General features: G+C 37.5%; 3 protein-coding genes across 3 annotated transcripts in view; all 3 read left to right on the top strand.

The window, feature by feature from the left end:
• Positions 1-1866: 1866 nt before the first annotated feature.
• Positions 1867-7257, top strand: LOC119418872 (protein FAM237A-like; the record flags this gene model as incomplete). The annotated part of the gene is made up of 3 exons (XM_037686164.1): positions 1867-2233; positions 3810-3865; positions 7204-7257. Coding segments are annotated over exons 1-3 (477 nt in total), but the record flags the coding sequence as incomplete, so codon positions are not given.
• A 1822-nt stretch (positions 7258-9079) lies between these two features.
• Positions 9080-14902, top strand: casp10 (caspase 10, apoptosis-related cysteine peptidase). Its single transcript, XM_037686163.1, has 12 exons — positions 9080-9354; positions 10367-10469; positions 11308-11437; positions 11642-11688; positions 11792-11831; positions 12061-12080; positions 12157-12196; positions 12302-12373; positions 12503-12546; positions 12751-12871; positions 12964-13465; positions 14571-14902. The coding sequence occupies exons 1-12, from the start codon at positions 9080-9082 to the stop codon at positions 14725-14727; spliced, it is 1551 nt and encodes a 516-aa protein (XP_037542091.1). The 3' UTR covers positions 14728-14902.
• Positions 14903-16929: 2027 nt separating this feature from the next.
• The window catches only part of prkra (protein kinase, interferon-inducible double stranded RNA dependent activator), a 3260-nt gene continuing 2922 nt past the window's right edge, over positions 16930-17267 (top strand). The window contains exon 1 of the mRNA XM_037686162.1: positions 16930-16976. Within this exon, the coding sequence (XP_037542090.1) occupies positions 16930-16976 (47 nt within the window). The remainder of the gene's footprint in view (positions 16977-17267) is intronic.

Raw genomic sequence — 17267 nt, 5'->3', positions numbered from 1 at the left:
CATGATTTGCAGCATGCGCTAAAATTGATTTGATTCAAAAAAAAATTCTATGAACACTTTGGACTATTGCTCAGATTTTTTAAAAGCAGTTTCTTTGAAAGGTTATATATAATTAATATTTTACCTGTTGCAAATAGTGCCTCACATTGTAAAAAATAGTTGCAGAAATATTATTTTCTGCCAGAATATGTGTGGAAATGAATGCAAAATTGACAGCAGTGTAAAGGTTTATAACGTAGAATGTGCATAAATAGTTATAAAAGATTGAAGTTGTTTCAGGATGGCAGTGAACATTGTTCTCCTGCTGAGACCAGCCTTATGCTCGTCAGTCTGAGGGCAATGAACTGCTTCTTTGTGCCTTCCATGTCTGCTCTCCCTGCAACATAAATTGGTCACTTTACCTGTCCGCTAAGGTCTGTCTCTGCAGATGAGCGCATGCAGCTCAGACCTTTTTTTTTTTTACCCCACTGACTGTTTGCATTGCACCTGTTTAAAATGGTGGCAATAATGAAAAAAGGCCAAACCACAATAAGAAGATAGAAAAAACAAAAGGTCATCAACAAAAATAAGAACCATGTTTTCTCAATTGAACAATATTTCCAAACTGATGTCATCTAAGGAGGCATCTATAACAGGTAAGATACTAGCTGTTCAGAACATATCCACAGAACCACACTTCAATATGAAATATCTCCTGAACTATTGGATTCTAACCCTAAGAGCATTTCACCTCTTGTTAAATCTCTTCATGTCACTTTATAATGGAAATTTATATCATTTGCACTAAAATGAGACGATCAAATTCTTCCAATATTTAAAACATAATTATTCATATTCCATGTCATTGTTTAAAAGTGGGTTAACACACAGAGTAATTTTTATATAATACAGCAATAAAATAAAGCTTTAGGGATTTAAATTATTTTATTCTCCTCTTCTCTTATAATTTACAGCTAGGTTTTTGTTTTTGAGATTTTATTTTCATTTACATGTTTCGTTTTTTTTAGACGTTTTACTTCAGAGTGTACTTTAATGCACTTTTAAATTACCCCACTTTATAAAAATGTAGACTTAAAGCTGCTCGGCTTTCTTTTTTTAATGTAGAAAACTCTGAAATTTAAAATAAAATGCAGCAAAATGAACCACAAAAATGGTCGAATTAAGACTGCAAGTTGACATTCATATAAAACTTTTGTTTTCCTGCAAACAATAAAGCATTATTAATTTTTAAAGAACATTTTAAGATTTTAATATTGGAAAATATGTCGTACGGGATGGGTGTCTCAAAGACAAAACCGATATTGTTGATATTAATAATGTGTAATTGTACATTTAACAATGAGAATGTGAGGTTTAAGCATCATTTAATGTGGGAATATTATAAAGTTTATTTGTTGTGGGGAGACAAAAATGATTGTATATTGATGGAAATCATAAAATCTTCATGCTCCTTTTCTAACAAATTGTGTAAAAGTGCATGTGACTGTTTTTTTTTTTCCTTTGTTTTTACTTTTTATTGTCTGTTCGAAATAAAAACAAACAAACAAATAAATGAATAAATGTTCATATTAAGGGAGACAGCAGCTGCTTGCAAAGGAGGGAGGCAGTGACGTCAGAAACCAAACAGGTATTTACTAAACTCAGCTCAACATAAAGCTCTGATATTCAGCCCGACTTATGAGGTGAGCATATTTAAAATAACAAACACATAAATGTAAAGGTTTACATCTTGAGATTATATATATTTTTTAACTTTATGAATAAAAAAAAAAACTTCTTGGGCATCTTTCTCCATCAAACCCTCGGATGTTTGCAGAACTTTGATAAACCTCTGGAACAGCTGATCCGTGCGTTATTTTGGTCCAGATGGTCCCGGTGCTGTCTAACCCGGCTCCGGCCGCAGTTCTGGTGCTGACCTGCCTGTGTGCGGTGCCGCTGCGGGCCCAGAAGCCGGACCAGGTGGACCCCCTGACGGCGCACCGCGCGGACCCGCAGTGCTGGGACTCCTCCTCGGCTCTGCTGCTCAAGATGCGCTCCCCGAGGATCGCAGACACCGTGCCCGCCTTCTGGGACCTCATGGGGACCCTCAGGGCTTCGGAGAACGGGAAGCACACGGCGCTGTTCTGGGACCTGGCCCGGGTCTTTTGGGACATCTATCTGGACTGCGTCCTGTCCAGGAGCCACGGCCTGGGGCGCAGACAGGTCACCTCGGTGCGCTCCCTGGTTACTGACAGTAAGAGCTGCAAATGACACAGATTACAGAGAATAAAAATAAAACTAATATGCTCATTTATTTATAAAGCACAAAGCAAAAGTCATATGATATAAATAAACTGAAAACAAGAATTAAAGGACAATAAAACACATGAAAGAAAAGCTAATTTAGGTCAAATGTATTAAATCAAAGGCTCAAAGTCTTAAGCAGGTTTTTAACATATAGTCTAATATGTGTGTATTTAAAGGTGAAACTTTCTCAAAATACGAATATAAGGTCATGAAATCAGACTAAATTGTTTTTTTTTATAGAATAAATAAACCGAATTTATAGTAAAAGCATCCACTTGAAGAACAATTGTTCATACATTTGTACCAGCAGATCAATTTACACACTTTCATGACAAGAAGCTTAACATCTGTCACAGAATAAAGACAATGTGTTTGCATTTGAAACAATCCTGCAATAACAGGGTGGAGGAGTTTGATGGTTTGTGAAAGACTTAAAGTCTGTGTTTTTTGGGGGGGGATTTACCACAGTCCAGACAAAGACACAGTCCAGTTGTTCCGTTCTGGTCACAGATGCAGCTGCTGCTTTTGAGCAGATGATGTTTGGGTGAAGTTGTCATTGTGTTTTGCCTCTATACTCAATTTCTTGGATTTTTAGGCTGATAACCTTGTCAGCTTTTTCTAACTTATACTACATCAAAATATAACTAAACAATTCGCATATTTCAATGATAGTTTGGTGATTTGATGAGCTTAATGAGACATTTTGTTTTCACATTCCTTTAATCTTTAGCATTAATTTATGTACAGTTTTCAATTATAGCTAAATAAAACCTTAAATGAATCCAACTTCTTTTTCTGGCACTGATTTTGCACTTTTTAAATTTTGTTTTGGACATTTTCTGGTATTAAACCCATACCATAAACTTTATTTAAACATTATTGTTGCTGTTACTGGTAAGCTATTACGAACATCCCTGTTTAACTTTGTTATTCTTATCTTTTGCACCTCTGTTATGCTGCTGCTAATGTAATTTTTTTGAAAGTACATAGATACTGCTATGATAACCAAAATTCCTCATTTGATTCTTAAAGTCATCTTATCTTATCTTAAATAATGTTATATTAAAAACTATATTTTGTCTAAAAAAAGCTTCAGTCCAGTCCTATAATAATTTCCAACATCCTTGGACTCAGATTGAGGCTTCAAGAATTGGGGATAGTACCATTTTGGAAATAATTCACTTCCTTGTGAACGTACGTTTAACTTAATGCAGAAAATAGGTGTCAGCGAACTCATCACAACAGCAGCTTTTTATTTTTGTTACATATGACTGCTTGGATTTCCTTCTGAATGTATGCAGTCTGACTTTAGTCTCCAGATTTTCACCTGCCCCAATGACTCGCATGCTCCATAACTCAATTCCAATCTGTTCAAACACTTTCAACTCCGTATTTGAGCAGAAATGTGACAATAACAAAAGTTTTAGAGCGTACAGGCCAGCATTATTTCTACCACTAATTGTTTTCCTGAATTGTTTCAAGAAGCGTTTGACAAAAGGACGAATGGTGTTTGTCTCTTGCAGAGTCCTTTAGGTTCAACAGCTCAAGAGCAAACTCGTGGACGAAGCTGACAGTCAGAGTGAGACGCAGAGGACACATCAGGACCCTGAAGACTGAACCAAAATAAATCACACTCCACACGTTTCAGAAGATGGACAATCCTAAAATAATACAGTCAAATCCAAAGGATGTTTATTAACTGTTGTTTATTATATTGGCTTTTTCCCCCAGATTAAAGTTTTATGACAAGTTAAGGTAACAAACTTGAGGTCATTATTGTTCTTGATGACCATATTTTTACTTGAACTGCCTTGTTTACGTGAGTAAATCACTGTTGACACGCTGATGTTTTAATGTAATGTGTAGAAAGTGAACATTTCTTGTATGAATAATAAAATCAACTTTTGTTTGCTCCTTCCTTAGAGATGCTTTATGACTCTTGTATAACCATATTTATCAGGAGGTGTATGGCAAACCATTGTAGCATATAAATAAAATAAATAATCTCAAATTACTTGGTTAAAACTTTTTTTTTTTTTTAAAGGCCAAAACTAAAATAGTTTTCTCTTGAGAAAAGACCGAATCTTAAAAATAATGGTTTGTGCAATCAAATGCAGCAATGCTCTGAGTGTGTGTTGGGGATGAGCTCAGCTACTTGAAGCTGTAACTGCTTTGCTGCACAATCAATATAATTCATATTTGGTGAGTACTTGTACATTTTACTTTATTTTTATTGAGTTGAATTATGAAATTTGGAGGATTTTTTATTTTATTGGCCTGTTTTCAGATGTAATGACCCCTGCCCATTTTTTTTGTGTGTGTTTGTTAAGGTCAATGGTTGGTGGCTAACCAGTCTTGAATAGAGTGACTGTAAAATGTTATCAGTTGTGGAAGATGTTATGACCTTAGGCCCTATCCTTGACTTCCTGTTTGTGTGTGTTTCATGTTCTTTGGGTGACTGGAGTTGATTTGGAACTGGAAACAGCAGGCCAGAGTCTCCAGTGGAGTTCAAGAACTATCGCTTTAAAAGAGAGGCCTCCCATTTTTCTCCCATTTGATTGAATGGTTTGCTTATTTTTTGGTTTCATTAAAATAAAACATTCCCTTTGTTTTATTACGGCCTCTGACGGAGGCAAATCCAATGACTATATACTGTTTGAGAGTTTTGTTTAAATCCATCTTGTGGTTTATAAGATATTTTGCTGACAAGACAAACACTCGCATGGACACAGTCACAGGCAAAAACATAATTGCAAAATTTTTACTTGATGAACAACAATAAATTAATCTAGAAAAAATCTAATATAAACATAAATAGTTTATGGTCTGGATGTGTATAAGGAAAACTAAGTTGAAGTTTTTTTTTTTTTAAATATTGATAACAATTAGATTGTCATTTTACTATTTAATGGTTAGACTTGATATGTGTGGCAGATATTCATTATTCACATTTTACAAAAATCTGATTTGTTTTCTAGGAAGAGCTTACATTTCAAACACAGTAGTCCCTCGCTACTTGGCGGTCCATTTTTCACTGCCTTGCTCTGTCGTGGTTTTTCAAAGTAAGATTGGACATGACACACAATGGCTGACTGATGGATGAGCCACACGATTGACATGGATTTTTTTATTTATAATAAATTATTTTACATAATTTAGCACCTGTGGGCAGCCCACAGCTGTGGGAGAAGCTTTCTCCTGCAGCTGATCAGTGGATCTCTGTGCAGAGCAGAGAAGTGGGCGTGGCCAAGAGTGCAGCCTGAGGCAGAGAGCTGAAATCATGACATGCTGTTCTTTTTTAGAGCGTTTAGACTTTAGCAACATTAGAATATTGCAAGAGTGTGGGAAGGGTTTAAAACACTTTTATATATACTAAAATAAACTACTACTTACTACTGTGAATAACAAACAGCCATCAGGGTGATAACAATCCATCGTTAGGCTGATGGTCCTCCTTGATCACGTGAGCAGCTGGTTTTGGCTGTCAGCAGCAAACTGGTTGATCCACTACGAGAAGGTGGTATTTATAAGACTGAGCTGAATACAGCACCTCAGAATGAAGAAGTCTTTCGGATGAAAGACGAAACGTTTCTACAATTTTTTTTTTATGTTCAGAGGACCAGATTTAACTTTTTTAGGTGGGATGCTGTTGACCTCAACCAGTGATGTCATCAGGAGGTGGAAGGAATACTTCTCGGACCTTCTCAATCCGACCAGCATGTCTTCCATGGAAGAAGCTGAGTCGGGGGACTTTGGGGTTGATCCGTCCATAACCGTGGCTGAGGTCGCTAAGGTAGTTAAAAAGCTCCGAGGCGGCAGGGCTCCGGGAATGGATGAGATTCACCCTGATTTCCTTAAGGCTCTGGATGTTGTGGGGCTGTCTTGGCTGACACACCTTTGCAACGTTGCATGGACATCGGGGGCAGTGCCACTGGATTGGCAGACTGGGATGGTGGTTCCCCTCTTCAAAAAGGGGGACCGGAGGGTGTGCTCCAATTATAGGGGCATCACTCTCCTTAGCCTCCCTGGTAAGATCTATTCGGGAGTACTGGAGAAGCAAGCCCGATTGCTGGTCGAACCTCAGATCCAGGAGGAACAATGTGGGTTCCATCCTGGCCATGGAACACTGGATCAGGGTCCTTGAGTGGTCATGGGAGTTTGCCCATCCAGTCTACATGTGTTTTGTGGACTTGGAGAAGGCATTCGACCGTGTTCCTTGGGGTACACTGTGGGGGATGCTCTCTGAGTATGGGATTGGAGACCCATTGTTACGGGCTGTTCAGTCCCTATACAAGCGGTGCGAGAGTTTGGTTTGCATTGCAGGCAGTAAGTCGGCCCCCTTCAGTTGTCACCGATTATGTTCATAACTTTTATGGACAGAATTTCTCAGTGCAGCCAGCTGGCGGAGGGTTTCCGGTTTGGTGGCCTCAGGATTCCATCTCTGCAAATGATGTGGTCCTGTTGGCGTCATCAGTCGTGATCTCCAGCTCTCACTGGAGCGGTTCGCAGCCGAGTGTGAAGCGGCTGGGATGAGAATCAGCACCTCCAAATCTGAGGCCATGGTCCTCAACCGGAAAAGGGTGCATTGTTCCCTTCAGGTCGAGGGTGAGGTTCTGCCTCAAGTGGAGGAGTTCAAGTATCTCGAGGTTTTGTTCACGAGTGATGGAAGAATGGAGCGTGAGATTGACAGACGGATTGGTGCAGCATCTGCAGTATTGCGGACTCTGTACCAGTCCGTTGTGGTGAAGAGAGAGCTGAGCTGTAAGGCAAAGCTCTCTGTTTACTGGTCGGTCTATGTTCCTACCCTCACCTATGGTCATGAGCTCTGGTTAGTGACCGAAAGAATGAGATTGTGGATACAGGCGGTTGAAATGAGTTTTCTCCACAGGGTAGCTGGACTCTCCCTTAGAGATGAGAAGTTCAGTTATTTGGGAGAGACTCGGGGTAGAACCGCTACTCCTCCACGTCAAGAGAAGCCAGTTGAGGTGGTTCGGGCATTTGGTAAGGATGCCCCCTGGGTGCCTCCCTAGAGAGGTGCTTTGGGCATGTCCAACTGGGAGGAGACCCCGGGGAAGACCCAGGACATGCTGGAGAGACTATGTCTCACGGTTGGCCTGGGAACGCCTTGGAATCTTCCCAGAAGAACTGGAAGAGGTGGCTGTGGAAAGAGGTGGCTGTGGAAAGAGATGTCTGGGCCTCCCTGCTCAAGCTGCTGCACCCACGACCCGACTTCGGAATAAGTGGAAGATAATGGATGGATACCTGGATTATTGAGCATGCATCAGGACTACTTAATCCTACTTCACGGTTTTCACTTATCGTGGAGGTACAGATCCCCTGCAAAAAACGAGGGACTACTTTATCTTCATTCACACTGTTACTAAATATAACTTTACCCATTTTATGTTAATGCATCTCATCAAGTTCTCAATAAGCATCTAAATTCACCAACAAAATCAAAGGGAATGTCAAATGTCTTGAAAAAATAAATAAGAAATTTCAGGTATTTGAAAATTGACTGTGGATAGGACAAACTGCGTAATGGGTATAAAGAAGGTTCATTGGCAAGGAGTAATAAAAATAAACTTCTCGTAAGAACCTGTCTCATTATATGATAAATTGGCTTGCCTTAATTGGAGTCATTGGGTCAAGAAGTTGAAGCACTTTATCTGCAGCCGCTTTTAATGACATTAAACCTTAAGATTTTATAAATTAAATTACCATGACTTTACAACACAACCTACTTTAGTTATGTAAGTCGTAGTAAGGAGGGGTTTTCTGCACATTAACGTCTGGTCTGAGTCATCTGCGCATTTTACTTTCATTTTCTACTTCCGCCTGGTTCTGACGACGTCCGACTGAGCTCTCGGTAAACTTTGACGGGTTGAAACAGAACACTTCGTTCGCCTGCATCGTTTTCAGAGCTTCTTCGTTATGAAGTGAACGATCTTCTGTCAGGCCAGCGGTGAACTCTTCAAACAGGTACCGCTGCATTCTGTGGACTTTTATTTAGCGCACCTTACAGTTTGTGCCCTCGTTTTTTAATCAGTAGCTTAGCTCTAAATACAACCTCATACACACAGTACCTAATTTCAGACAGCGTGTTCAGTCTGTTAATTGGTAGAAGAAAAATTACGACTGTCAGACTGTCGGGGAAGACACGATCTTTCAGTTGGTGTTGTACATAAAAATGTACACAAACCGTTCTGTAGTGTTTCTGAAGCCCGCAGGGATGTCCTTAAAGACGCCATTACAAAACTAAAAATTATTAAAATAATTTTCTCTCTACTTTGAACTTTTCGGTGGCTTAAAAGTTATTAAAAAGAAGCACTCCCGTATCGGTTTATATGATCGTTGTTGTAGTTTTTTTTTAGGGTCACAAAGAGGTCATCGAAGATAGGCTTCTACCGGCGCTGCCGCCGCCCGCAGTTATCTTGTTCTTTAGCTTATCAGAAACTTTTAAAAAGTTTTTAAAGTTATTAAAAGTACATTTACATAATTTATTGTTATTACATTGTGACTGTAATAAGTCAAGTTAGTTTAAAGACGTTTATTTAAAATTATAATGCAAGCCCCCTTTTTAATATTGCACTTTCAAAGTTGAAGGGGAAACTGGAAACTAAGACCCCATATATTCCCAGTCAAAAAACAATTTAAAATATCATAAGAAATTTTTTACTAAATTTAATTTCATATATTCTTCAAAGTCATTTTTTCATTAAAGAAGGAAACTATTTCACATCTCATTAACTATACGTCTAAATGATTTTGTGTTTTGTTTGAAATACAGGATATGGATTTCCAAAAGCTGCTGCTGGAAGTAGGGAAAAGCTTGGGCCAAGATGAGCTGAAAGCTTTAGCTTTTCTGTGCATGGACCTCCTGCGCCGAAACCCAAACTCAGTGGATTCTTTCCCTGACCTCTTCTCGTCTCTAATGGACAAAGACGTCCTCTCAGCTGAGAAGCCGCAGCTTCTTACTGAACTTCTCACCATCATCCGGCAGCCTCGTCTGCTGCGGGATCTCCATCTCAGTGCCCAAATCACCAGTAATTACATCTCTGCTTACAGGTGCACTCTTCACACGTGCTTTCCCAACAACTGAAACACACAAACTGCTGTCACATTTATGAATCAAGTGGTTTTAGGCACCATACAGAAGACTGTGTTCAATATTTGGTCACTGGAAATACACTGCAGACATGTACTGAACATCATAAAGTTAAAAAAGTTTTAAATTCTATTATTTTATTTTATTTTTTTCTAAGGAGTCAGACTTTGTATTTAATAAAGCGGTCTTAATCAATAGTTTTCTGAACGTCTCAAAGTTTTTCTTTGGTCTTTGGCCTTTAATCATTTTTAGTCTGTTCTTTGTACTTCATCATGTTATTTATACATAGATACATTATATATTATGCAGTTTATACTTAAAATGCAGCAAAATTAATAAGTGAAGACCAAATGAAGTATCACATCTAAAAACACACATCCATTACAGATGAACAGTATCTGAAGGTCACGTTTTTAAGAAAAAGAATTAACAATCCATCACAGATTCTGGGCTTGAGAGATGCATCATCCTTCGGCTGATTGTCCACTGTTGTTTCAAGTTTTCAGCTCATATTGGCGCTAAAATAATATTTTATGTACATAAAGTTGTGTTGTTTTTAAAGATTAAAAACTAGTAAAAACGATCTGAAAGATTCAAAAGAAAAATTCAAATAAAAAAATTGGTTCTTTGCAAACTTGTTTATGCGCCGACACAACAGTGGTTTATACATTCAAGTTGTATTTTTTATGCCTGAATGACTTTTTGTTCAGAGTTAAACAAAAAGAAAAAAAAAATCGGACTATAAGACGCACCGGATTATAAGGTACATTAGGCAAAATGAGTTCATTTTGACAGATTTGTGAGCTCTGTGTACCACATAAAATCAATTTGAGGTCAGGAAGCACAACCAGAATTAACACACAAGACGCGCTGGATTATAAGGCTCACTGGCGATTTTATTATTATTTATTTTAATTTGATCTGTTTCTTTCATTATAGATTAACGTTTATCTTGTTTTTCTTTTATTTCAGGAAGCTGCTCTACAGCCTGTCAGAGGATATTACTGATGAAGACCTACGAAGTATGAAGTTCCTGCTGAACAGCAAAGTTCCACGTAGAAAACTAGCCGAAAACGTGAGTGCTTCTTGTTATGGCTGTGTCTGGCATGGAGATAAAAATCCTCATGTTGAAATTATAATTTTGTCAAACTGCAGAAAGTGTTTACAAATTATTAAAGCAAACTAACATTTCTGTAAGAATCCACTTTTTAATGACGTTTGAAGATAAAAGTACCGTATTTTTCAGAATATAAGGCGCACTTAAAGTCCTTTAATTTTCTCAAAAATCGACAGCGAGCCTTATAATCAGGTGCACCTTATGTATTAACCAGAAAGTTCCTGGAGAAACTTTGATGGGGACTGCCAAGCTGCTGCCATTTTAAAAATGTGATTTGACTATATGTTTGAGATCATTGTCAGCTACAATACCAAATTTCAGCTGAATAGCTCTAAAAATGCGAGAGTTATCATCTTTTTTCATTTTTAGCTAAGTCGACCATCTTGGATTTTTGATTTGCATATAACAAATCGCTCTCAGCTACAACCTTACTAAATTGCATCCCAATATATAAAAAAATAACCGATTTACTGTCAATTATGTGTTTGCCGAGGCTGCTGTTTGCAGCCATCTTGAATCAAAATGGCTCCAAACGTTAATCAGTTTTAGAGATACATCTGATGATTACTTTACATGAGTTTCAAACAAATCCACCTGTTTCTGTTTTGTCTCTACACTCTTAGAACATTCTTCATGTGGTTACATGTGGTTACTGTGAATGAGTTGAATAAAGTTTCACTTATCTGACTGTTTTGTTTCACTTAATGTGCCGTATGTATGAAAACAAACCCGTTCATTGATATTGTGCCTTATAGTCCAAAAAAATACGGCACCTGCTAATTTGTTTAACTTTCAGACTACACTGGATGTCTTCTTGGAGATGGAGCACTTGGATCTCATTAATGAAACTAATCTCAACAAGCTGGAGGAAATATTTAACTCGGTGTGTCCTGTGCTGAATCTAAAGATCGACCAGTATAAAGCAGGTAAGCAGCTCGTAATGGCAGATGCAGGCCTGAAAACCTGTTGACTGTGGACTGGTGGAAAATTTAAAATGACCTGCACGAGTTAGGCAGTCGGGTCAAAGCAGAGAACTTCACATTAGAAATTTACTGTGGATGCAGCTGTTCTTGAACTGTATCAAGCATCTAAAATGAGTTTGTTGTTTTTTTCTCAAATTTCACCTGAAGAAATGGGTCGACCGAGATCTTTGTCTTTACCTTCCGAGTCAAATGAGGTACCTCTTCCATGGAAGATTTTATTGACATTATCTTCTTATTGACGCTTTTATTCATTTTAATCCCCAAAACTTAACGACTGTTTGTTCTTTATCATATTAGGTCCCCGCATCATTTCAAAGGACCGGCTCCTTGGGAAGAGGTAACACAGGACATGAACGTTTTCCTCTGCGGCGCATCGCTTGATGTTTGTGCTGCAGCTTCAAAAATGTTGTTCAGTATTTGATTCCTTAGTAAAGCAAACATCAAATGAAAGTAATCTAACTTTAATGATGCTATTTCAACCTTTCAAACTTGCAAACTTGGTACTGTTACACCCGACACGATTGTTTCCACCTTTTCCAATTTTCTCTTGTTTTCCTTTTCTGCAGGCGTGCAACCGATGCCTCCGGTAAGAATCTGTCAAAGTCTAATTTGATGCAATTTAGGTTCTATTCTGTAATAGTCATTTTAAATTTATTTTATAGTCTTTTCTGCCGTCCATGAATTCTTCCAACTCATCCGATGGTACGTTTTTTATTTAATTTGATCCCTTTTAGGCCATTAATGAATAAATACTATTAAGCGCTGTGTAGTATATATTCATTCATTCATGTGTTCATTCATTCCCAGATGTTGGTCAAGTTGGAGTCATCTGTCAGCCCCTGCCAACAAATAATGTCTCGTATGGATTGAACAAAATGGGTAATGAAACATTCATCAATATCAGCTTCCTACAAGTTTTTAAATCTCATTAAGAACTGGTTACATGTTTAAAGTTTTGAATGCGTCACGACTAAAATGAACATGTGTTTTACACGGTCATCACATAAGAGACTCAAGGCGCCACAATGACTGAGGCTCAGAAACAAATGGAGGTGCGTGATTTTGTTTTTCTTTGTGTGTTAATTATCACAGCTCAAATGTTGATTGAGTAAAGTCTGCAGGATTTTTGTTTGTTTGTTTGTTTTGTTTACTTCAGGTGTTTTCTGATTTAAGATCAACTTTATGGACATTTGAATTCTATATCACAATCCCATCAGGCCTTGAAATGTTCAGAAATGATGGATTTCTCTCTGCAGGGTTTGGAGACGTATCCAATGACGGCAGCAAAGAGAGGCATCTGTGTGATACTGAACAACAACGACTTCTCTAAATCAGATGTATCCCTGAAGGATCGAGTTGGAACTGACGTCGACGAGCGTAAGTTTAGTTTTTATTCATTTCAGACTTCTCAAATGAAATCGGATGTTAGTTTTCTGTGTTACAGAAGCTTTTGTTTGTGTTCCTTTCAGAATCTCTGAAGAGGGTGTTTGAATGGCTCAACTTCGAGGTACAGATACACCGAGACCTTGTCAAGGAAACGATGCTGTCTGTGCTTAAGATGCTCGGCAAGGGAGACCACAGTCAGATGGACTGCCTGGTGTGCTGCGTTCTGAGCCACGGGAAGGAAGGGATTGTGTACGGAGTGGACGGCTGCACTGTTACAATCAAAGAGCTGATGGACCCCTTTGATGGACTGGGGTGCGTGTCGTTAGTGGAAAAGCCCAAGCTGTTTTTCATCCAGGCCTGTCAGGGCAACAAGGAGCAGAAACCTGTTGAAATAGACGGAAGAGAAGAGGAAGATGATGACGACTATATTTGTAGTGATGCAAGAGTTACAGAGTCCATCCCAAATGGAGCAGATTTCCTGCTGGGAATGGCCACTGTTCCCAGTTATGTGTCCTTCAGGGATAGGACTAATGGCACCTGGTATATCCAGTCATTGTGCCAAAACCTTATCCAGATGGTACCAAGGTGAGCAAAACAACAGAAAGTCCTGGATATTGTGATTTTATTGTATTTATTTCTGAGGATCTACACTCATTGTCCACCTGTACAAGTTTTGGGGCCACGTAATTGCAAATACATTTAGATAATTGTGTATTTCTTTCTTATTTCAGACAACATTCATAGTTTTTACTGATGCAAAACAAATAGAACAACAGTACAAAGCTAGATTGTACTCTTCAGGTACACATACTTACCACTGCCTTTGGCAAGTATCACATAGTATTCCACACACAGAAGAAAAACAAAAAAAACATAGTATTCCACACACACTCTGTCTTTATTTCCAGTTTTCCTTGTTGTTTCTCCTGCCTTGTTAAATAGTTTTTGAAGTCGTGGGCAGCTGAAGCACCACATGACTGCTCACTGTTTGAACAAGATGGAGTCATGACTATTTAAAATACATTTATTTATTTATTTTATGGCCCCCACAGCAGATGACTCTAAATTTTAGTTTAAAATTTTCACCTTAATGTTTAAAATGTGGTATTTTTTGTCTTTTTTTTTTAATATACCATTTCAAAAGTCACTCGTGGAATTATGGCTTAATAAAAGTAACATTCATTAATTTGTGCATATTGCTTGTCGACTTGCACACCTGTGTTTTAAAAGAGATCTTTGCATGATCAGAGTTTGTGTTGTGAACGACTCGCTGCTACTCCCAAACCAAATTTGAGCTCAAAATCTATATTATTGACTGAGTGTCATTTATGTGTTGGCTAAGGTCAATTAGCTGTGGCTGCCGTCTTTAATCAGGTTCGCTCTAAAAATGGTTGATTACTTTCTGATAGTTTCATTCAGATCTTTTAAGTGATTCATTAGATATTTTGCTAAAAGACAGATAAACCAATACACACAGGCAATCGCATGGTTTCTCACCCTTTATGGCAACGAGAAACAATAATAATTTTGTTAACAAACCAGTGCCCTAAAAGCACCAGGATAGTTTTTGAAAACCGTTTTCAAGAAAGACAAATCTCTCAGGAATGACCATTTTGATCTCGTCTTTTGTCGGCGTAATCTGTAATTTTACCTTTGGATGTTTAAATGAAGCGTGTCTTTGTTTTCTCAGGGAGGTTGACCTCGTCTCCATCCTTACAAAAGTGAATGCAGATGTTAGCAGGAAGAGCTGTCCGTATGGTTGGAAAAAGCAGATGCCTCAACCAGCCTTCTCACTTCGCAAAAAAGTGATCTTCCCAGTTCCCAAAATGCCTCCTCCAGACGCCTGAGCTGTCTGATTGCTGGACTTGTACGAGAGATGATACACATATCGTTTACATATTTGCAATGTGTGTGTTTTACACCAGCCTTTTTATCAACTTTTTGAAAGACTTGCCAAAAATTCAGCACTTTTACTTTACATTTAGTATTTGTGATTGATTTTCAGTACATGCAAATCACACACCAGCGTAAAAAAGCACACCTATTTTATTTCTTTACTTTTTTTGTTATACATGTTTTCCTTTTTAATCCATTACGTTTTATTTGTGTTTCATTTACGTACATACATTTTATGTGCATGTACATTTTATAAAATACATTTCCTATGATCTATTTTACCTGTAGCCTATATGTTACAAAACAAAACAACATGTACTGTATGACTAATAATGACACATTTTAGGAGCAGAAATGTCATTACATTTGAATCACCACTGGGAAGCTGACTAACAAATCAGCACAACAAGCAAGCAAACAAGTTTTCACTCTGACTTTTGTCTATTTATGAGATTTTTTTTTGTGAAATACTGTCCTTTACTCTTTTCTTAAAGGACATATTTTTGTCATACATATTCTCAGGCATTGTTGTAAAGGAATTGTTGAAAATGCTCCGTTCACTGTGTTGCTGCTGTGACTGCCTCTGCAAGACATCTGCCTCTGTTCAAATGTATCCAGGAAGTGGGAAATAAATTTTACATTGCAAAATAAAAGTCCCCTAAAGAATACTTTTTTATTGTAAAATAAAATTGGTCTTTTAGATATTAAACTTGGATAGTAAATTAGTAAGATGTCTCGTTTACTATCATAAATGTATTGTGTTATTATATGTGACTTGAAATGAAAAACTTGAGTAGGAAAGAACAGACTGAAGTGCAGAATTAGTAAAAATATATACATTTGTGGGCCATAAATTATATTTGTCTAAAATTAACGCCATAATAACAGCAACTAGCAATCCTGGTAGCTTAAAATAGTATTTAATCTTCCTAATCTACCTTTAAATTGAGGTTTTCGTACATTTATATCTTTAGAAATTATTGTTTATGTTTTAACTTTTATAATTTCCTTTGAAATTACAACAAACTATTACTCATTTTGAAGCGCATGAGATGGGGAATTTAAAATAATTCAATATTGGGGGGGGGGGCATCTCATTGAGACTCATTTTGCCGGAAGAGTTGCATATTTTTTTTTTTTTTTTTAATTTATTAATAAAAGCACAGAACTATAGAACACTAGAAAATAGAAAGATATATACAAACACTCGTGAAGGGTGTCATAACTACAGTTTACAAGCTAAGGGGTGGTTTACAAAATGATGAAAATTGAGAAATACATATATAAAAACACATTAAATGAAAAAAAAAAAGGAGCAAGACAATACGAGAAACTTAAAACAAGTTTTTCGATATCTGTTGTGAGATGGTTCTAGCAGTTTTCCAGTTTTTTAATCTACTTAATGAAGAATAGTACGACTTGAATTCGTTCATAAAACACTGGAAGGAGGGCTTATTATCGCTCCACTTACTACAATGAATGTGGTACTTTGCTATAAGGATGACTATATTTATGGCATCAGAGTAAGCTGAGTTTAAATTATCCATATAAAATAAAATGGCATCATCATCAAAGGGAGGAATGTTAAGTTTTAGATTAATCCAGTTTGTAATGTCAGTCCAAAAACTTTGTGAGTATTGACGTGAAAAAAACAAATGTTCAAGGGATTCATCTTCAGATTTACGAAAGGTACACAAATCAACCTCAAATTTAAATCTTCTGTACAGAAACATGGCTACTGGATATATCTTATTTATTATTTTAAAATGGTTTTCTTTCACTTTAGGAGATATAGGCCATTTCACAAATTTAGAATGAGCAGAAGTCATTATGGTTTTATGATTTATATTGGGAGGTTTCTTGAATGAATCTTTGTTATAATCATAGTAAATCCTTTGTCGCATGCATTCATTGATTATTTTTCTCTTGTTCAAAAGCATGAATTGTTGACTCCGGCGTCGCCAGCAGGGGGCGCTAAGTTTCCCATGTACCAGCAGTGATGCTAGAACAAATTGTACATCCGGGTCATCAGCGGGTCTGATGACCCGGATGTAGATTACCGGGGTTTATTATTTTCCTCATCTCCGCACAAGAAGGTGTTAATAAAAATTAACAAAACAAGAAGACGTTAAACAGTCCGAAGACCACCGAACATGTCTCAAGATGAATCACCAGCTCCAACTACCGACGACCAAATAAGGTTTGTAGTTTTATTGTGTTTGAACTGTAAGACACATTCAAACTATTAGCATAAACCAATTCATGTTTTGGTTACAAAAATATGTCGCATACTCCGAGCAATGCATCTTCGTTTTACGCCGGCTGATGAAGCTTCTCAGTAAATTAAAAAAAGTTGACAAAAACAACTGGATTTATTTGTAACAGAAGACGTTTCTCTTCTCATCCGAGGAGCTTTATCATAATTTTTATCAAGGGTAGATATAGTTGGGCTCACCTCATAGCATGGGTTCTGGAAAAATATTTGAGAGGG

Source organism: Nematolebias whitei, chromosome 13, assembly GCF_014905685.2.
Source record: "Nematolebias whitei isolate Nwh7 chromosome 13, NemWhi1, whole genome shotgun sequence".
In the NCBI taxonomy this organism is placed as follows: domain Eukaryota; kingdom Metazoa; phylum Chordata; class Actinopteri; order Cyprinodontiformes; family Rivulidae; genus Nematolebias; species Nematolebias whitei.
This window is presented reverse-complemented; position numbering and strand designations above follow the sequence as displayed.